We start from the raw sequence: 23201 nt of genomic DNA, 5'->3' as shown, positions 1-23201 counted from the left end.
AAATTCTATAAAAATTTCGACAGCATCTCCTCTTGAAATTGAACATATGAAATTTTCCTGATAAACAAAATACCTGCATAATATTCAATCCAAATTTCACATTTTACTTAGCACATCCACATTACATCGTATATACATAACACATCCACAACCACCACATTTAGATTCTGACATCATTTAAACATAATAATCATAGTTAATATAATAAGTAAAACTGAAATAAATAAAAACATAAAAAATATACATCCAACAAATGCATACAAAATATATTTTTCATTCTTCTTATTTGACTCTGTTACTTTATCTTGAGGAATATTATCATTGATAATGTCAACTTCATCTACCCATAGAAAAAACCCTGCATGTTTCTATAAAGTAAAATAACACATGAATTAATATCAATGTCACCAAATATAAATACGCACCCAACATTAATATCAATACTATATTACCTGCCAAGATGGACACCTATAAAATATCCTCCCATAATTTTCTTTTGTTTTAGCTGTGACTAATGTCATCACTCGACCACATGAACAACATGGTGGATACGTATAGTTTGCCATCAATGCTATTCATCATACACAAAGACAATAAATAAATAAGTATAGAATCTTCAAAATATACTTAAAAACGTTATAATCTTTATTCCAACATTGTTTAACAGTATTTATAAGTACAATACAAAATTATCCAACAGAATATGAAAATACATCAATTATTGCCAGTAAAAATGGCATCAGCTATTAAATCTCTATGTATTTTCATTGTTTGTTGACTCTGACGACCTACTAATGGAGGAACTGGATACTCTTGATTAGTGATGCCCTCTTCTTCTACTCCCGTTGATCCTTCTTCTTCGAATCGAACAAATTCTTCATTGACGATAACATGTTTTCTGATAAAATTGTGCAATGTCATGCATGCAATAACAATGTTTCGTTGTTTGTCCAAATTATATGAACGCATCAACTTCAAGATTGACCATTTTGCTTTCAAAACCCCAAAGGTTCGTTCAATCACGTTTCGAAGTGAAGAATGTAAATGATTGAATAATTCATTTCGACCATTTGCCCGTGATCTCCTATAGTCTTGTAGATAGTATCGAACACCTCGATAAGGTGCGAGATAACCATCCATAAGTGGGTACCCAGCATCTACTAAATAATATTTACCTATTATCAAGAAAAAAATATTAATTTCTAAGATTATATATAAACAGATATAATTGAAAAACTTTTAAATACAGACCTGGTGGAGGATATGGAAAATTTAAACTGGGAGTATTCAATGTCTCAAGGAAGACACGTGAATCATTAGCTGACCCTTCCCAACCAACTACCACATGAGTGAACAACATGTCAAACGAACATGTTTCCATTACATTTTGTGTGAGTCCCTTATGTCCTCGATATCGTATTTGTTCCGCTATTGGTACAAATGCACTAACATGCGTCCCGTCTATCGCTCCAATACAATCCTACATATTTTTAAGGTATATTAATATATAAACATTAATGAAACAAGTATTTTTCAAATATATATATAACCTTAAAATATGGTAAAAAACGAGGATTGTTACGGATGTGCGAAGATACTTCATTGAGGTCGGGAGGTACAATTAAAGACATTGATAAGTTCACCATAGCCAAAAGAACTTTGTTGAAATACTTACTAACTGAATGAACAGAGTGATCAAAACTATTTGCAACTAATCTTTGTCCTTGATTATGTCCTACTATCAATAAAAACATCGCTAGTTGTTCTTGAATAGTAATGTAGCGTTCCATCTTCAATAGACCTCGAACTTTCAAAAAACTACACAGATTCAGAAATACGTGTTGTTCCATTCTAAATAATGAATGACACGTTGCACGATTATCATCCAGTGTTTCCCGCACAAAATCAATCCCCTTTAACTGACTATTATTATGTGACTCCCTATGTAAGAAATTCTCGCAATAAAATGAAGAACCTAGGACGCCTCCTATAACGGCCATACTTAAAATACTTGAGTCGACAGTATTGGTGGAATCATCATTTGAATCGATAGTGTCAGCCGTATCAGCTGAATCGATAGTATTCATCGTATCAACATCTGAATCCATGACCTGCTTATGAATCATATTAGTAGTATATATCTATCTAACAACAAATAAAAATATCCATCTAATAGAAATATTAATCACAATATCCATCTAACAGCCAAAAATATAATATGCAATATCTAACAGCCAAAAATATAATATGTACAATATCCATCTAACAGCCAAAAATAACCAATGTATATTGCACTCTATAAGTGCATCATAAAACCCAAAAAAATATTTTAGTTACATATAAAACAAGTCTAAATGCCTTTTCCAGCCATAAAATCAGACATCTCGCCCTCCAACCACTCAAGACGAACATCTGCTGATCGTAATGCACAAAAAACCTCTCTGAATTGTTTGTTCTTTATAAACATCTTCAACGCATAACGATAGAGATCACTATTGGTAGGTACATTTGGTAGCTGGTCTAAGAGCTCGATCGACTCTTGAATACTGCCTTTCTTAATTACAGTGGGATTGGTAGAAGCGGATATCTGACTGTGGACTGCATTTGCGAGCATCTCCAATGACTGGCTAATTTGCCTAGCAGTGGTCGTCTTCTGCCTACGACTTTGAGGTGGTAGAGTATCTCCACTTCTGCGTCGAACGTGGGTTGTGGGTGATGGTACAATAGGAGTAGCATCATCCTCAAACTCATCAGCATCATCAGGAGTCTCCTGTAGAGGTGTCTGAGACTCTGGATGCTGGGTTCGCATGACATCATCTAGATCATCCTCATCTAGATTCTCATCCTGAGGTACTGATGCAGATAGCATTGTACCAGATGCAGGTGACCACATCCGGCTACCAGTGGCATATGTGCCTCCAAAGATGAAATCCAATTGTTTCGCAAACTTCAGAGGTTGCTTTCGAAATATTGCATCTTTTGGATGATGCTATAAAAAATAAAAAACCCTATTTTACATAAAGAGACAAAAATCTTAAAATAAATAAAATGAAAAATTAACAAGAAATGTACCTCTAACCACCCATCCCACCACTCATCACTTGCATCTAATATGCCATTATCAACATCATAAGAGACGCCAGTATTCGTGCAAATCTTATTCCAACGTCCCCATATACCTTTTTGTCTATCCCACTTGTTCTTCATTTGCCCTCTATCGTAATAAACATTAGTTCTCTTATTAAACTCTTTAACTAAGAAATCATAACCGGTCTTGTCAAGCACTTTATGCGGTATCTTCCCCTTCTTAACTAATTCATAACAGATTTCGACCCAAACTTCATGTTGTTTGGGTGTCCAATCTGCTTTTGCATTCTTTGAATTGTTATCTTCCATCTGCCAATGGTAATAACAAGAGACGACAGTAAAACAAAATATTAAATGGTCTATTTCAATTAATCATGTAAATTATTTGATTACTTACACCATCTCAACCTACAATTTGTGCACAGTGTATAATCAAAGAGAGAAACCAGGAGGCAATGTCAGGTTATCATATAGATAGCCGGAAGAACGCACAGTTCTCAGTCCCACGGTGAGGGAGCCCTGTGTTCTCAATCTTTGACTGTACAAAATACAGTAATTGTTGTATGTGTGTTTTGTGTGTATGTGTGTGTGTGTTCTCAGTCTCACGGTAGTCATTGACCTAGGACTGCTCATTTCAATTACTATTGAACTAACAATTTATCAAAAGGTAATTATGGCAACTTTCAATATGGCATACAACATTTGAAATAAAACATGTCACTTTCAAATATTATTATACATCTTACAATCCCCCACTAGATTGTAATATTAGAAACATAATCATATTGACATTATTATGCATATGAAAAGGTATCTTTCGATTTAAATTTAAACCTTTAGTAGTGTAAGTATTTCAAAGTTATAATGAATACAATGGTGGCCTAAGCTTAATCCAAGTTTTCTTAATGTCAAAATCGGAAACATCACACACATTAAATCGGAAACAGTTGGATTGGATATTTCTAAATGAGTATACTAGTACAATAGAAAGAAAAAAAAAACTGTTAGAGAGGTAAAAATAGTTCAGGTTGCAAGGAGGATCTACCAACCCTATTGCCATGTAATGTGCATTGGCAAAACCTATCACATACTTTACAAAGCCCAAAGAAGGAACCCCTAAACTCTTCGTAACTTTTAGACAAAATGAACATACGGTTGCCAGAATAGAATTAGGCAAAGACTCCTTGCCCCAAATGTTCTTCTATTTCTTTCTTTTTAGATAGACCAACAAACTGCAAACGGCAACTCTCCAAAGGAGTCCCATATTTAGCATTAAAATAATATCTGAGCCAGTTAATAAAGAAGGATGGAATTGAAAAGGGGATAGTCGAGTAAATGTCTAAAAGAGAAAAAAAAAAATGAGACCAGATACTTCTAGTCCCAAGGCAATGGATGAGTAGGTGATTGACACTCTCTTCACATATCATATAGAAAGTAATGATAATTCACCTACAAGCAATTTAATTATCAACAATTATGATTCTTCTAAAGTGGCTGAACAGAGAAAGAAGACCACTTTAGACAATTAATATCAAACTCCTAAAAGTTTCCTAAACTAACATCATACCCAAGGTTACTAATTTTTTATTTAATCCCCAACGAAAATAAACAAATCATATAGATAATTCCGCCATAATTCTGCATCTTGTTTGCTTTTTGAATGAAGCTCACTCAAATTATTTCAAATTGTACAATCTTGAGATCATTGGCATCAAACTTGAAGCATTCAAAAACAGAAAAATATAGCCACATATTAAGAGATGAGATTGTACAACATCATTGAGGCAGTTAGAGACCTATTAATCATGGTAGTCTTTCACTTATTTGCAATTCTAGCAATGGCTAATGTTGAGGACCATGCCACCTACTATTCAAAGATCAATGCCAAATCTGAAGTAATCCTATTTTCTCCAAAATACAAACATAGGTTGACAAAAATTAAAAACCCAACTCAAACTATTTTTCTCCTAAATACAAACACGGGTTGATAAAAATTAAAAACCCAACTCAAACTTATGGGGAATCAATGGTCAAATAAAAAAACCACAATCATCTTAATTTTTACTCCTAGTTTAGAAAGTAGAAAATTGTTCAGATTAATGATAGTTGGATTATTTACTGAAAAATAAAAAACTAAAATCATCAATTTTTTTTTTAACAACTAACGTCTCAATAACTGTAAGATGAGTTTCATTAAGTTTCGATACTAAACAAATAATTTTATGAACTCCCTCCACATTGATTATAGTTACAAGCTCAACACATGGTCTATTAAAAATATCATACTTGAAGCAAAAAAATTTAAACATGGAGCAAAGGCAGTTGGAAACAATATCCAATGATAATAATGGTATCTTACATTTTAGTCATCAAACTTGTCACTTTTATCCATAATATAGAAATGGAAAATGGAAAAATATTAAAATGGAAAAGAAAATAAGTTGGAAAAAATTTCTAACAAATAAAATTTCTATTAATTTCTATTAATTTATTTTTTAACAAAAATCTACCAAGAAATTAGAATCCTTACAGAAAAATTTCTGTTAATCCAACCTTTAATACACAATTTCATCACGAATCATTCACACAAATTTAAATCGATATACATGCTCTTTTGGTGCAAAAATCTATAGAAATTATTTCTATTTTTGTTATTTTAATAAAATTCTACCAACAAATTAGAACCCTAACAGAAGATTTTCTATTCAATATGCAATTTCGGCAAGAATTATTCACAAAAATTGAAATCAATTAGAGAGAGAGAGAGCTCACAAAGATTGGAAAAATGGGTTTCGATCGGAAAAAAGGATAAACGGAGGGATTGATTTCGAGTCGTCGTCGATAGCAAACGGGGTCGTCAATGCCGTCGATCTTCGTCGCTGTCTTGATCGGGGTTGAGTTCAACGATGAAGGGTGTCGATCGATATGGGTTTTTGCATTTCAAATCATTTTTCCGTCGTCGTCGTTGATGGGTTTCGCTTGAACGAAGTTAGTGTCGTCGTCGGCGTCGTCGATATGTTAGATCGGAGCTGGTGGTGGTCGTCGTCGATGAGTTCAGTCGGCTGCTACTGAGGAAATCGATGGGTGAGAAAAACCCTTTCGATGAACGAAGTTAATATCGCGAACAGAAGCTGTAATTTCTAAATATGTCGAAGGGTATAGTAGTCATTTCACTTGACTGCATTTAAACGCGGTTGCGCGAAGCGTCTCTCGTCCGCTTTTCAAAACAGCGGTTAACATTCGTAAATCGCGTCAAAACGCAGCATTTAAAAGCGTTATCAAACACGCAAAATATCGTCAAACGCCGTTTTTCAACGCAAACGCTGGAAATTCCGCGTTTTGAAGCGCAATCAATCGCCCCCTTCCTCGTCCATCTCTGTGAGAATCAACGTTCCCCCAAACAGTACCTTTTGGAAGACGAATGGCCCCTCGTAATTTGGGCAAAAATTTCTTCTCGCATCTTCTTGTATTGGTAAAATCTTTTTTAGAACTGGGTCTCTTGATGCAAATTCTCGAGGTCGAACCTTCTTGTTATAAACACGTGCTATCCTCTGTTGATAAGTTTGCCTATGACAGATTGCTGAAAGTCGTTTATCCTCTATTAAGTTCAACTGATCGAATCGGGCTTTGACCCATTCTGCCTCATCCAGTTCAACTTCTTTTAATATCCGGAGAGAGGGAATCTCTACCTCAATAGGCAAGATTGCTTCCATTCCATAGACCAGTGAATAAGGCGTTGCCCCAATCAAAGTTCGGATTGACGTTCGGTAAGCGTGTAGAGCAAATGGTAACATCTCGTGCCAATCCTTATAAGTGACAGTCATTTTCTCGATGATCTTTTTGATATTTTGTTGGCGGCTTCAACTGCTCTGTTCATCTTTGGCTTGTAAATGACTGAGTTATGATGGGTGATCTGAAAATTCTTGCACATCTTGGACATGTCTTTGTTCTTGAGATTCTTGGCATTATTAGTTATTATTCCACTTGGAAGGCCATACCGACATATGATGTTGTTCTTCACAAACTTCAAGACATTGCCCCTTGTAACATTGGCGTAAGATGCTGCTTCTACCCATTTTGTAAAGTAGTTGATGGCAACCAAGATGAAGCGATGCCCATTGGAAGCTTGAGGATTGATCTGCCCGATGACATCCATGCCCAATAGTGAGAAAGGCCAGGGAGAAGTCATATTGTGCAATTCTGAAGGTGGCGCATTGATCTTGTTAGCATAGATTTGACACAAATGACACTTCTAAACATGTTGGTACCTGTCGCTCTCCATGATCATCAAATAGTAACCCATTTTCATTATCTTTTTTGCGAGCATGTGTCCGTTCATGTGAGGTCCACAGACTCTACCATGTACTTTTTCGATCAGATGTTGAGCTTTTGTTTCTGTTACACACCTGAGGAGGACCTCGTGGTGTGACTTTTTGTATAAGACTCCGCTACTCAAGAAGAACTGTCCTGCCAATCTCTGAATAGTCTTTCGGTCGGTTGTTGTGGTATCTGGTGGGAAAGTTTGATTTTCTAAGAATGCCTTGATGTCTGTATGCCATGATTTTTCTTCATGTTCTTTGATCTCCACAGGCAAGCAATATGCTGGCTCATCTTGAATACCACTCTTAAGAGGGTCAACTATGGTATATTCGGAGATGCTGATCATTGATGCCAAAGTAGGCAATGCATCTGCAAACTGGTTCTTAGCCCTCGGCATATAACTGAATGAGATCCGGGCCAAATTTGAGCTCAGATCTTCGAGATATTCATGATAAGGAACTAGTCTCTACTTTCGGGTCTTCCATTCTCTCGTTGTTTGGTAGACTACCAGACTTGAGTCTCCAAATACATCTATTTTATCCACTTCGAGGTTGATCGTTGCTTTCAACCCCACAATGCATGTTTCGTACTCAACTCCGTTATTAGAACACTGAAACCTTAATCTGACTACAATGGGGATATGAGTTCCGTCTGGCTTGACCAAGATGGCCCCAATTCCGTTTCCCTTTTGATTTACTGCTCCATCGAAATACATTTTCCAACTAGATTCTTCATCGTCGCTCTCGACTTCCGCAAACAAAATGGCTTCATCAGGAAAATTTGTCTTTAGTGGCTCATAGTCGAACATAGGATGTTCCGCTAAGTGGTCAGTAATAACTTGTCTTTTAATGACTTTTTGAGTGACATAGGCGATGTCACACTTAGATAATAGTAGTTGCCATTTTGCGGTACGTCCCGTTAGTGCTAACTTTTCGAAGAGATACTTCAGAGGATCCATTCGAGCAATGAGCATAGTCGAATAACTAAGCAAGTAGTAGCGTAGTCGTTGTGATGCCCAGACGAGGGCACAACATGTCTTTTCGATGGTTGAATAGTTCGTCACGTAACTTGTGAACTTCTTACTAAGTTAATAGATGGTTCGCTCTTTTCGGTCTGTTTCATCATGTTGCCCTAGTACACAGCCCATGGAGTTTTCTTGTACAGAGAGATACATCAGTAGAGGTCGACCTGGTGTAGGTGGAACCAAGACTGGTGGATTAAGCAGGTATCTCTTAATCTTGTCGAAAGCTTCTTGGCAGTCTTCATTCCATTCTTTCGGCTCATTCTTCTTCAGTAGTTTAAATACTATCTCACAGATCGGCGTTAGTTGTGCGATGAACCGACTAATGTACTGAATTCTCCCTAGAAATCCCTTGATCTCTTTCTTTGATTTGGTGGCTCCATATTTATGATGTACTTCGTTTTAACTAGATCAATTTTGATGCCTCTTCTACTAACAATGAACCTCCATAGACATGGCCCCAAATAGACACTTTGCTGGATTAAGTCTTAAACTGTGCTTCCTTAATCGATCAAACAGTTTCTTCAAGTTTATCAGATGATCCTCATCGAGATTGGATTTAGCTATCATGTTGTCCACGTATACTTCTATCTCCTTGTGGATCATGTCATGAAATAAGGCAGTCATGGCTCGTTGGTAAGTGGCTCCGAATTCTTAAGACCGAATGGCATAATCTTATAGTGAAAGGTGCCCCAAGGTGTGATGAACGCAGTCTTCTCTTGGTCTTCCTCAACCATTTTTATCTGGTTATAACTCGAGAAGCCATCCATGAACGAGAATATACCGTTCCCCACTGTATTATCGACTAAAGTGTCGATGCGTGGTAATGAAAAGTCATCTTTAGGACTGGCTCTATTCAGATCACGGTAGTCCACACACATGCACACTTTTTCGTCCTTCTTTGGTACAAGAACGACGTTAGCGAGCCATTCATTCAGGGTAGGTGGATATCGTGAGAAACCTTGCTTGGAACTGCTTTATTACTTCATCCTTGACCTTAAGTGTCCACTCTGGTTTCCACCTTTGTAGTTTCTGCTTGACTGGCTTGCTTCCTGATTTGATAGGTAACTTGTGAACGACTAAATCTGTGTCTAACCCAGGCATGTTTTGATAGGACCATGCGAATACATCTTGGTACAACTGTAAGAACTTTGTCATTTCCTCTTTCTGCTCAATCGTCAATAGGGCTCCGATTTTGACAATTCGTGGGTCATCTTCGGTGCCTAGGCTTACTGAGTTTGTATCTTCTATATTTGGTTGAACATCCTTCTCGTGACGTTCTATGAGTTATTTGATTTCTTTTGGAGGATACTCAACCTCTTCCTCTGACTCTTATTCGATCCCCATGAGATCAAAGTCAAGTTCGAGGTCAAAGTCGTATTCATCTCTTTCATACTTTGCTCTTTGTCATAAGATTCATTCAATTGAGGAAATTCTTTGAAAACCTTTGGTATTTTGAAGATTTCTGATTTTTTTGAATTTTGCAGAGTTTTTGATTTTTTTTGAATTTTGAAAGATTTTTGATTTTTTTTGAATTTTAAAAGATTTTTTATTTTTTTTGGATTTTACGGACTATTTGTACGCCTGAAACAAGATAAAGAAAAATCATGCAAATTCATTAGCGATGAAGGTGAGCTCCTAAAACAGTCTTGCTCCGAGGACGAGGGCTCATTATGGTCCTCCAGCAGACGAGATTTTGCTAATAGCGTTTTTTCGGAGGCTGTAGGGATTCTGGACCCCATCACGGCCTCGTAAGTGATTGGGTACTTTTCCCAATTTTTGAAGATTTGCCCTTCTTCTGCAGGACAAATAAATCGGGAAAGTGGTTCCATTGATGGTTCAGATATGACCATCACTTCCGTATGACTGTCGTCAAGTCCAAGTACTTGTAGGGTGGTGTAGACACCCCATTTTTGCACTCGCCTGATTAATCAACTCGTCAACCTGATCGCAATGATTCCCAATGATGGATGTGTATTCCATTGCTTTATTTTGTTACCAGATGTATTTCAGAAATCCGGATGAGGTATCTCGAACTGATAAAACTGTAGAAATCACGCTACGCTAGGAAAATACGACTCCATAAACATAAAAATCATCATCTTGTAGACAAAAAGAAGTTTCACGATAAAAATCACTAAAAAATGATCAAATTACCAAAATACCCCTAACATCAAAACAACCCTAGAGCCTACGTTACGATTAGGAAAATCCATTCAAACACATAAAACAATAAATCGAAATCAAATAAATCATTTCGCCAATTTTCACAAAATTTGACAAAATTACAAAAATGCCCCTCATAAATTTCATGACTATTTCACACAAAAAATTTCATAAATGACACAAACTAATATTTCCATTGAATTCCTTACGAAAAATCAATTCTAAAACATCCTAGAACATTAAAAATCGACTTAAAACGTGAAAAGTCCTTTCCGGGGGTAAAACGTTAATTTCACAATTTTCATAATTAAAAATTTTGAAATTAATAAATAAAACATTAAATAATTAAAGTGAAACGTTAATGAAATTAATGTAAAAATTTGAACTAAAAAAATTGTTCAATCGGGCTCTCATGAAAAATTGTTGAGGGTTCATGAGATATTTCTTTAAGGACCCCTCCATTTGGGGGCCAAAGAATTAAAGATATAATAGAGGAGGGTTCTCCAAAAAATTAAAGTCAATCAAGTGAGACTAAAGTCAAAATTAAAATCAATTAAGCAAGATTGAAGTCAAGATATTAAAAGTCAATCAAATAAGACCAAAAGTAATAATAGAGTTCTAATTAAATAATAACTCAATCTAATAGAGTTCTAACTAAAACACAACTCCACCAAAAACAATTCTAATTAAAATACAACTCTACCTAAAACAAGTTTAACTAAAACACAACTCTAATTAAAAGAACTCTAATTAAACACTAACTCCATCAAAATCAACCCCTAAAAAAATCTATAAATAGGGGTGCTCACACCCTATTTTCGTATCAAATCATAAACCCTAAGAGAAGTAGGTCTAAAAGCCCCCTAGCCTCCCATAAACCCTAGTTTTGGAGTCCCAACTCCTTACCTAACATCCCTCCTTCGATTTTAGCCTAGAAAACACCTAAAAATCTTTTGAAAACACCCTAAAACCATTAACAAATTCGAAGAATCCAGATCAAAAAAGGAGATACCTTGCCTCGGAGATCAGAAATCCAAATCCGGAGACAGAACGGAGCAAGGAATACGGTACAAGGAACAGTTTTTATCGGATCTGAGGGAACAAGGTCTTTGCTATCGGAAAGGTATATTTTCTTATTTTTTTATTATCTAGATTTTTTAGCAATGTAACTTATTTGGGAAGTTAGTAGAGACCGGCTTTGGCTGGGAGGGTTGGTGCCTAACACCTTCCAACCTCGTAACATGATCCCCGAATTCAATTTTTTCTGTTCTAGATTAGTTTTTCATCTATTTAGAGTCATTGATATGTTCCTAAATCGTAATAACTAGGTGGCGACTCCCAAACCTCAAGGGTCAAAAGCGGATTCGCGCACCCCGCGGATCGAGGGAGCTTTCAGGTGGGTGGAATTACGACAAATCCCCAATCGATTTGAAAGGGGAACAATGATTTTTCTTCTTCGCATATCGTGACTTCCGCCTTGGCGGGCTCTTTTTCTTCTTTTTGACTTTTTTCGGAATTCCATTCGAACAAGATGTCTATGCCATCTGTAAAGGAATGCGGGGACTCAACAAATGATCTTTTTGCACTTGAATGGGCTTAATACTTGCAATTCTTGGTTTTTTGATGCGGTTGGCTGATGGCGGTTCTGATAGCTCCTTGGGTCTTTTCTCCAACTGTGGGAAACTGACGCTGATATGTGGTATCTTACCCAAGTTCCATACGCTAGGCTCGTGATTCTGTATTTGTGCAAGTCGAAGTTCTTTCTTCTTATCATTCAGGTCAGAGATGTCCTTCCTTGTAGGCTTGAATCCAAGACCAAAGTAGGGAGTGTACTTTTGCGTGTGGATCAAAGTGGCCCTACATTTTACCTTAGACCCTAGCCCTTGTTTCGAACGTTATCCCGCCTTTTTCATTACTCGTCCAATCATCAAATTTGCTTCCGACAACTCTGCCCTTGTCTTTTCTTTCCTTCTTGGGATATGATTAATAGATGTGAACTGGAAGGAATGGTACCCCTCGTTTTCTCCGATCATTTCTACATCAATATAAGGTACATCCGGCGATCGATCAACGGGTATGAGATTCTTTACGATGACGAAGTTCACACTTTGTCCCATAATGAATTTGACCTGTTGATGTAGGGAAGAAGGGACTGCCTCTGCGATATGGATCCAGGGTCTTCCTAGAAGGAGATTGAATGCTGAGGGTATGCCTAGAATTTCAAATGTCACTTCGAATGTACATGAACCAATGGTGACAGGAAGATCCAGTTCTCCTAGCGACTCAATTTTTCTACTATCAAAAATCCTGATGGTTTTTCTAGTTGGCCTGAGGTGAGACAAATCTGTGTTTAGCTTTTGCAACATTTGTAGAGGACAAACATTAAGAGCTGAACCGTTGTCGATCAATACCCTTGCTACCATCATACCTTTACACATTACCATAATGTGCAACGGCTTAATGTGTCCACACCCCCCGCTGTAGACACCCCATTTTTGCATTCGCTTGATTAATCAAATCGTCAACCCGATTGCAACGGTTCCCAATGATAGATGTTTATTCCAATGCTTTATTTGTTACTAGATATGTTTTAGAAATTCGGATGAGGTATCTCAAACTAACAAAACCTTAGAAACCACGCTACGCTAGGAAAATATAACTAAAAAAATATATAAATTATCATATTACCGACAAAAAGAAGCTTCACGATAAAAATTATAAAAAAATGACCAAATTACCAAAATACCCCTAATCTTAAAACATCCCTAGAGCCTACGTTACGCTTAGGAAAATCCTTTCAAACATATAAAATAACAAATCGAAATCAAATAAATCATTTCACCAATTTTCACAAAATTCGATAAAATTACGAAAATACCCCTCATAAAATCACGACCATTTCACACAATTTTTTTTCATAAATGACACAAACCAATACTCCCATTGAATTTCTTACGAAAAATTGATTATAAAACATCCTGGAACATCAAAAACTGACTTGAAACGCAAAAGTTATCTTTAGGGGGAAAACGGTAATTTTCCAATTAAAAAAATTTTAAATTCCGAAATTAATAAATAAAACATTAAATAATGTAAAGTGAAGCATTAATAAAATTAATTTAAAAATTTGAACTAAAAAAATCGATCGATCAATCAGGCTCTCACGCAAAATTGTTGATGGTTGCGTAGATATTTATTAAAGGACCCATTTATTTGGGGGCCCAAAAAATTAAAGATATAATAATGGGGGGTTCTTCAAAAAATAAAAATATATTCTTAGTCAATCACATAAGACTAAAGTCAATCAAGTAATATTAAAGTCAATCAAGTAAGACTAAAGTCAAAATCTTAAAGTCAATCAAGTGAGACTAAAAGTCAAAAAGCTAATAGAATTCTAATTAAATAATAACTCTATTTAAAACAATTCTAATCAGGTAATAACTCCATTTAAAACAATTCTAATTAAAATATAACTCTACATAAAACAATTATAATTAAACAATAACTCTTTCCAAAAGAATTATAATTAAACACAAACTCTTTAAAAACAATCACTTAAAAAATCTATAAATAGGGGTCCTTACAACCTATTTTCGTATCAAAAAAATATACCCTAAGAGCAGTAGGTCAAAAAGCTTCCCTAACCTCCCATAAACCCTTATTTTGAAGTCCTGACTCCTCACCTAACACCCATACCTCAACTTTAGCTCAAAAAACACCTAGAAGCCCTTCAAAAACACCCAGTAATCCATAAAAAAATTCAAAGAATCTAGATCTAAGAAAGAGATACCTTGCCTCGGAGCTCAAAAATCAGATCCGGAGACAGAACGAAGCAATGAATACTGTACAAGGAGTTACTCTATCAGATCTGAGGGAATAAAACCGTTGTCTTCAGAAATGTATCTATTTCTCATTATTTTTTACTTAGGTCTTTTAGCAATGTAGTTTATTTGGGAATTAGTAGAGACCGGCGTTTGCCGGGCGGGGTTGGTGCCTAACACCTTCTAACTCCGTAACGTGATCCCCGAGCCCATTTTTTTTTTCTTTCGTAGACTAGTAGTATTTGCCTTTTTAGAGTCAGTATTCGGTTCCTAGACCACAATAACTAGGTGGCGATTCCCAAACCTCAAAGGTCAAAAGCGGATCCGCGCACCCCACGGATCGAGGGCGCTTTCAGTGGCGACTTTGCTGGGGACCATTGAGGATCAGACTTGAAAAGCCCCAATTATGGGATGCGTTGCTAGTAGGACCTTTTTACTTGATTTTTAGTTATTTGTTTATTTGTTTATTTTATTTTATTTATTTATTTTTATCATTCTTTTTGGCTTAATTATGGATCATGTGATTCAATTCTGAATATCCTAATTTGACATATTATCGGTATGGTTCAATCAAGTATTATTTTGGTGGTTTGACCTAGGGTCACTTAGGGTGACCATAAATGTTGCAGGATCTCGAAAAGATAGTCTTATTAAGAATGGATTGATGATTATTGAAACATAAAGTCTCTTTAAAAAAAAAAGAGAGTTTTTGTTAATCTGTCTTTTGACAGTAAATCAAATAAAATTCTTCGAGATATGTGTTTGATCGATCTTTTGATGATTTTTTTTAAAAGGAGGTTTTATTAGTTGGGGACAATATTTCCTTCGATAGAATTTTTTTTTAATTTTTTCGAGCTTATTTGATCTGTCATTGGATAGTATGTATTCACTTATTTATTTCTGTTTTTTCTTTTATTTTTTTAAATAAAAATAAAAAAAATAATTTTTTTAGCGTACTGTCCATTGATAGCAAGGAAATTAAAAAAAAATTAAAAAATTAAAAAAATTCTTTTTGAGGTTCTGCCAACAACAAGTGCTGTTTGGGATAGTGTGCCATGAGTAATATCATTATTTTTCAGTTTTCACACCATTTTAACAGCAACGTTTTTTTATTTGATGGCTGGTGTGCAATAAGAAAAAATTGATTTTTATTTCTTTCATCTCCTTCTTCAATGGGAAGAGAAAGAGACAGCAACGTCCCTTTCTGATCTCTTTTTTTTTTTTCTCTCTCTCTCACTCACAGCTTCATCTCTTCCTGTCTCACATTGTTCAAACCAAAATCCATACCTCTGTTCAAGAAGAAACCATTGTTTCTCCATGATTGAAATACAAATTCTCAATCTAGCCCACAATGACCAAAACGAAGGGATTATCAAGAAGGAAAAATGTTAAAAATTGGTGCATTAGATTTCCTAAAAAAAAATTGGTGTTTCACTATTGAATCGGTTTTCTACAAGCAGAAGTGGGTGAATTTGAAGATCTTGTGAATTTAAAGGACAATTCTGAAACCCTCTCAAGCTTTGTTTCATCCGATTAAGTAGATTCAATCAATCCTTTCCTCCACATCGTGTAGATCATCCCTTTCAACTTCCTTTGCATCCCTCGAATGCGTCTGAAACTCTTACCATTCTCTCCCTGCCATAACTATCTACGCTTTCATGTTCTCAACCTATTTCATGGTCATCTCTGGTTTCATCTATAATGTTATAGTCGAACCACCAGGCATCGGTAACACTTAAGACTGAGCCACAATTGCTGTTTGACCGGTCTTATTTCTCCCCAATCAGGTCAACAACCAATACATTATCGAAGCACTTTCTTCGGACTTTATATCTGTGTTTGGAGGTGTCGGTATCATTCTTATGGATCTTACTTTGGATCGCAATCGTGCGAAGAGTGTGAAAATTTTTTTTGTTTAGCTGGAGTTGCATAAGATATACTTGTTTTTGTGATGAGTACTCTTTGTCCGTATTAAGATTCTGGGTTATTTTGGATGATCTTCGTTCAGATTGTGGTAACTTTTCAATGTTGATAGTGTTTGGTGATTTTTTATTTGAGAGAAATGTATCTAATTAACAGTGAAAAAATAATAATTTGGGGCTCCATTGTTGCTGATTTATAACCCTTGCTGCCTATTTGATTCAACATCTCTTTATGCTATCTTTTATAAAAGCTTCTTGGGTTCTTTAGTTTTTTAGCTCTCATGTTGGGATGAGACCGATCAGCTAAATATCGTGTTTGTTTTGGTTTTTGATTTTTTTTTTCTTTTTTTTTTGGAGAAATTTCTTTGGTTAATTTGTTTGATCTCTAGAGTTTTTTCGTTTTTTTTTTCAATGGAGAATTTGAGTTTTATCGAAGTTTGATTGGATCCCTTTCAAATCCAACAAAACCAATCCAAAAATCAAGTAAAAAACCCGATTTTGGGGAAATTTTGAGATTAATTCAAGAGGAAACTCATTTCTTAAATTCTAAAAAAAAATTAAAAAAAAAAAAATTTGGTTGAGTCAACTCAGTTGAACTCGTTCTCGATATGTGTGGTTTGGTCTTAATATATTGTCTTATGTGTTCTCACAATATGCGTTGTTGTAATACCCTGATTTTGAATGTGATGAATTGGGTTGATTCGATTGGATTATAGGTCTCATGTGATTCATTGTTTATTCTGTATGCATTCCATTTATGCATCATTCTAATGCTTCCATGAGATATTTTTCTATGTTATACGATGTTCAATGCTATGAAATGAGTCAACTTAGTGAATACTCATTTGAATAGGTCATGTGCCAGATTAAGGTACATGGTTTCCTTTTGATATCCGATTGAGGTGATCATACCCCTTGGATATTTTGATTGATTGAATCTTAAGTCTCACATGTTGATTGCTTGATTTAAATTAATTGGTTGGCCTATGATCGATTATTTTAGTGTCCATAATTTTTGCCCATTCGATGTATCATGATCCTGATTGCTATATATTTTGATAGGCATATATTGATCTTAGTTCTGATGTGATAGTTTTGATTAGTATTTATTTGATATCCATTGATGATCTGATCCGGCCCATTTATCTGAAAGAGGCCCCGGGCACACCCCACCCTGTATTGCACACACCACAAGCACGTTTATTGTTTTGCACGCTTGCACGTCCCATATAGCCAACGTGGCACTAGTGCGTGGCCTGATCTTTTCGGAGATGCGACGTCATTCATGAAAACCACAACTCCAGTCACGTACCTTAGGGTATATCAAACTGGGGCATCAGTGTCGTCTGATCAGGTGACTCTGAAAGGTATATCGATGCACCCAGGTTGGAACGACCTGAGCCTTTGATCTATTGTGAGCCACACAGTCACATGTCCCGATTGCCAACGTAGTACTAGTACATGGTCGATTCCCTCGTGGGATGCCAAACCATTTATAAAAGCTACAACTCTTGACTCGTACTCATAGGTATATCAAAGATAATCCAAGTACATCAGTTGCATTTCTTGGTCAAAACCAGTACTTAAGCGAGATCCTGCTCCGATGTACTACGGTACTAGGAGGATAGACTACGTCTATTCTAGAAAAGAGATGATTTAAGAATGCCTTTGCTCAAGCATTGTGCGCCATCTCTGATCTGGGGATTAAACTGGCTGTTTTTAACTTCAGAGAAGTAGATTGGAGTTTTAGATTATCACCTATACGGTATATCAAACCAAGTCACCATGTACCGTTTGATTGAGTACGCTTGAGAGGTATATAGGTATACTTGGGTAAGGGTGGTCAGATAAAAATGCATTGCATATAGTAAGCTTAGAGTCTAGAAACCTCCCATATAAGCCACGACTCGAACTTATCGTGGGTGTTCCCGGGTTGTTATTTGAATGAGAGCTTCTGATTGTGAATGTATGTAAATGATGTATGCATGAGATCAGAATGTATGGTTGTCCTCAAGAATCAAAAATTTTGTTTTGGAAATTAAAATGGGTGCACCAACCCAGTAAAGAATCTATTTTTTGCAATAATTCATAATGACCCAGTCCATCTCGATCCAACAATCATTATGGGCCGGGCCATTTAAATCAAAATGGAAATCAAATTCTTTTTTAAATTCGGGTTTCAACCCATTTTCAAATAGGAAAAATGGTTTACAAAAAGAAAGTATTTTCCAAAAAAAAAATTTTCAAGAAAAAGTTGTTTTCTAGAAAATGAATTTTCAAAAGAAAAAGTAATTTTACATGGACCTTGGAAGTGTACTAAAATACCTTTTGTGTCAAATCAGATGCTAGCCACATGCGATAACCCGATCGATCAATTAGTCAAAACAACCATCATAGGGATGCACCCTGTAGAGAAGATCAATTTTGGGAGAGTCATGTTGAGGAGTGCTCTTTACTTCCATGAGTTTGAAATAGACTGGAACCTATTATGTGTTATGGCTAAACGTTGGAACCATTACTTTCATATATTCCATATAGGGTATATGCACTTGTGCGCCACTCACGAGGATTATTGTGGCATTATGGGGATATCCACTACAGGACCTCTAGTCAGGCCCTCATTGAATACCGGATATTCTGGTGACCTCGCCACCGGACTGAACATTTCAAAAGAAGAAGCCAAGGCCCTAGTCCATAACGGGAAATTGGATTTAGTACCTTTACTGGGCCCGTATCGTTCCCGCAGTCATCCCATTAATGTAAAATCCAAAGCTTGGCGAGCCACTAGAGACTAGCGATTGTGCCTAGGAATCGTAGCCCAATATATACTGACCTCCAATAGTGATGGCCAAACTATCCCCTAGTCTTTCATAGATATAGCTTCTCAACTCTCGAGGAAAGCCAACCCTGTACCTCTTTTATCCTAGCAGAAACTTTCTCAGGTCTAAATGCTATAAAGAATGATGTGAGGGAAGACTTCAAAGGAAGTCCTCACCTACTCTATATGTGACTTTATGATCGTCTTAAGATTATAGATGTTCCTTCAAACCTCGAGTATGCGCCAGAACATTTTTCCAAAAGAAACCTGTTAGTGCGTCACAGCTCCGTCAAAGCTTGGAACAAATGGTTGGATTCCCGCCTTGCCGTCATATCGGTTTAAGATGCCCTTGGTGGATGACTGACCCCCCTGTTCTAGGAATCCAAAGGATCCCATTATGTTCGTCTAATTGGACTAGAGGAAACATCTTTTTACCATCCTAATTTGATCTCATAACAGTACGAGGTACCTACAGAGGTATTTTTGCCTCAACCCAAAGCTTTCTTTCCTCCCGAACCATTGACTGAGAAGTTAGTGCATCTCATTGAGAAGGCTTGGAACAAACGCACCTTATGGTATCCAGATGGACAAGCAGAATTCAAAGAACCAGTTGTCAGAGCCAAGAGAATCAAGCCTGATAGCAATCCTGATGACCACCAAGACAAAGCCAAGCGTCCATGTAAAGAATAGTTTAAATCAGATTTATTAAAAGATATTTTAATGAGAACGTTTCTTTGTCAATCATTTTCAATAAAACTATTTTTTCTTTTGAATAAACATTTATTTCCTTTTTGAATTATCATTGCGTGAATGGATTGATTAATGGATTGGTGCACAAACTTCAATAAAGTGACTCATTAAAATGTTATCAAGGGGGTAACACTGAAATTGATTAAATTTACCTTTGATGGTGTCATATAGGATTATCATTGTGCCTAAACTTAAGCGTCCACCTCCTAGTTGGAGTCTTAAGTCCAGTCGGTTAGAACAAGCGACAATACCAAGTCAACAAGCAGAGATGGCTTCAGAATCTGAGCTCACAGAGATCCGTAAGATTTTGGCAGCCTTTGCCAATGATATCAACAGTATAAAGGGCAAATTAGAAGTCTTAGAACAGATTTCAGAATCAACAGACAATCCCCTTGATGATCCTAAAGGAAAAATGATAGAAGTACACATGAGGTTTTTTAACTCGATGGAGATGAAGAATATGTCGATGAGAATCCAGTATTGGCCAACCGAATGTCTCAACTGGAGTCAACTATGAAGAGTATAAAGGGTATTGATGAAAATGCAGCAGGCATTGAAGCCTTGAACCGTATCCCTAGAATTCATCTGTCCGAGAAGTTTGTGATGCCTGAAATGGACAAGTTCAGTGGGACAGGGTGTGTAAAAACGCATCTTAAAATGTATGTTACTAACATGCGCACTATGGGACTCAGTGATGAACAGATGACGTTATTATTTCAGAAAACTCTATCCGGGTCAGCTCTACGATGGTTAATGTCCCAAGACCCAACTATAGTAGGTACATGGGAAAAAATGTCGAAAGCTTTCTGTCATCAGTATAAGTACAATACTGAGATTGAGACTTCAAGAAGGGATCTGGAGTCAACTAAGCAGAAAAATGGAGAAACTTTTACTGACTTCATTGGCCATTGGAGGGCCAAGGCTGCCCAAATGTGGGATAGACCTTCAGAGAAAGAACAAGTAATGATTATCCTAAGAAACCTTACACAAGAATATGCTCAGCACTTGGTTGCTCAATATCTTTCTACCTTTGAATCCCTATTACAAGCCGGAAGCCAACTTAAGGATGCGTTTGTCTCTGGAGTTCTTTTTAACCCCGCGGATAACAAGCCTAAGAAATCTTATATTCCCAAACCTAATACCAACCATGTTTACATAGCCAACACGTCAGCTACCACAGCTCAACCCCCAGCCTGGACTAATAACCAGGTTCACCCAAGTCAACCTCGAACTCCGCGTCAGTTTATCAATCTAGGGATGAGTCTCACAGTAGCTCTTCACAAATTGATAAAAAAGGGCTTCTTACCTCTATCCAACCCCGACTTTTACCAAATCTCCTGCTAGCTGGATACAATTTTAACTTGTTTTGCGAGTTCCATCAAAACCCTGACCATCACACTGATCGATGTATCACTTTGCGCCATGCCCTTCAAAATCTTATTGACAACAAAAAGGTCACAATCCCTAGTCCAACATCACCAAATGTTACCACTAATCCACTACCTACCTATTAACCTCCACCAACCCTGAACATGGTATCCCACACCCCATTACCATTCGATCTTGTCTCTCTCATTTATCCAATTCGAGTCAAACTGCCTAGTTACCCCATTGCTAGGATAGCTTTCACTGATGAGGTTTTTACTACAAACTATGAATCATTTACAGTAGTCCCACTTTCACTAGTTATCTTTTAGCTCAAATGAACCCAGAGAGTTTTGTCTCCTTGACAGATGAAGATCCATACATATTAACTGAAGAAGATGAGCCTTTCTCCCTCTCCCTTGATGAAGTTAGACATATGACTCGAGGGGGAAGAGTTTTTAAGCCACAAAAACTTTGTGTTGATAACCTTGCAGCCTTGGCAAGAGAAGAAAGAGAAGATCCTATCAAAGAAAATATCGAAGAAGATAACTCCATAATTAAACGGTTGAAGAAATCAGGGGCCAATATCTCAGTTTGGGGTTTACTTATGGCTTCCACTGCTCATAGAGAAGCCGTTCTCAAAGCACTAAGTACAGCCCAAGTCTCCCTTGATACTTTTCCAGATCAGCTGGCCAATATAGTAGGGGCAACTTACGTAGAGAATATCCTATCTTTTTCAGACTCAGATCTCCCAAAAGAAAGAGCAAGCCACACTAAGCCTTTACATATCACAGTCGATTGTAACGGGATGAGGATACCTCTGGTTTTGATTGATAATAGAAGTGCACTGAATGTGTGCCCTTTAAAGACGACAAGCTGTCTCGGGTTTAAGGTTGAAGATCTCAAGCCCATTAATCAAGGTGTTAGGGCCTATGATAACACCAAGAGGGATGTACTGGGAATTTCGCACCGTCGATTGTCCATAGGCATAACTGAATTTCCTTTGAAATTTCAAGTTATTTATATACAGTCATCTTTTAATTTACTGTTAGGGAGACCATGATTACACTAGATCAAATCCATACATTCCACGCTACACCAAAAAGTTAAATTTATCAAATATGGACTAGTAATTACCTTTCATGGAGATGTCGAGATTGTTGGGATGGTAAATAGTACCGAAGCCAAGAATGAGCCACTGCTTGAGATTCAACCAGAACAACAGGGGATAGAGCATAGCGGGTTTGAATTTGAGAAGATCTACTCAGTTCAATGGGATCACTCGGTGAAAGAATATTTTCCTATCGTGAATTCTTTTAACTGCTACATAGCCAAGATGTTCAAAAAAATAAGATTTTTCCCTGGCATGGGCCTAGGTTGCAAACAACAAGGTATTAAGAAGCACCATTGATTAAAGAAGTCATCGGCACATTCAGGTTAGGATATAAACCTACTAAGGAAGATTGGGCCCAATACTGGAAAATAAAGCGGGACAAAGCAATTGCAAAAAGGCAAAGGAGCACCACGGATCTCATTAAAATGAACCCCTATCGTAAGACCCTTAATGACTAGAAGGAGAAGATTTCCGTTATTATGGGTTCCCAGAACCGTTCATCGATCACATCATAGGTACTCGTCTACCGGGGTTTGAGATATTCTTTGGCATGGAATGGCCTGAAAAGGAAGCAAGCATAGAAGCTAAAGAAAAGGAAATTGAAGATTGGCAGCTCAATCTGAACTCCCTCAATATCGATCAGTTATTCATTGAAGATCACAATGTCCTAGTGTTGTCAATTGAGAAGGGAATCCCAAATCCTCAGTCTGTAATCAAACCCGTTGTTGGGTGTCTCTCTAATTATCATGTAATTAGTCATGTGCTGCACATCAAGACTGGGTCTGTCAGTCCTAATATTCTTGTTTAGTCTGACGTG

The 23201-nt window shown here is 36.8% G+C and overlaps 1 protein-coding gene across 1 annotated transcript; it reads right to left on the bottom strand.

The window, feature by feature from the left end:
- Positions 1–2233: 2233 nt before the first annotated feature.
- LOC147404641 (L10-interacting MYB domain-containing protein-like) lies at positions 2234–3658 on the bottom strand. Its single transcript, XM_086437757.1, has 2 exons — positions 3073–3658; positions 2234–2989 (listed from the first exon to the last, which is right to left on the bottom strand). Exons 1-2 carry the CDS (start codon positions 3394–3396, stop codon positions 2351–2353), a joined length of 963 nt encoding a protein of 320 aa, XP_086293883.1. The 5' UTR covers positions 3397–3658; the 3' UTR covers positions 2234–2350.
- Positions 3659–23201: the final 19543 nt, after the last annotated feature.

The sequence above is a fragment of the Akebia trifoliata genome, chromosome 4 (genome assembly GCF_017979445.1).
Source record: "Akebia trifoliata isolate Shusen 1 chromosome 4, ASM1797944v1, whole genome shotgun sequence".
Lineage (NCBI taxonomy): Eukaryota > Viridiplantae > Streptophyta > Magnoliopsida > Ranunculales > Lardizabalaceae > Akebia > Akebia trifoliata.
Note: the sequence above shows the minus strand (reverse complement) of the source record. Positions and strands in the feature narration are given on the sequence as shown.

Excerpts from the sequence above, each read along its gene's own strand:
- LOC147404641 (XM_086437757.1), bottom strand. The coding sequence starts at position 3,396 with ATGGAAGATAACAATTCAAAGAATGCAAAAGCAGATTGGACACCCAAA. Across the intron at positions 2,990-3,072 it reads GGTGGGATGGGTGGTTAGAG|CATCATCCAAAAGATGCAAT; the intron begins GTACATTTCTTG and ends TATTTTTTATAG.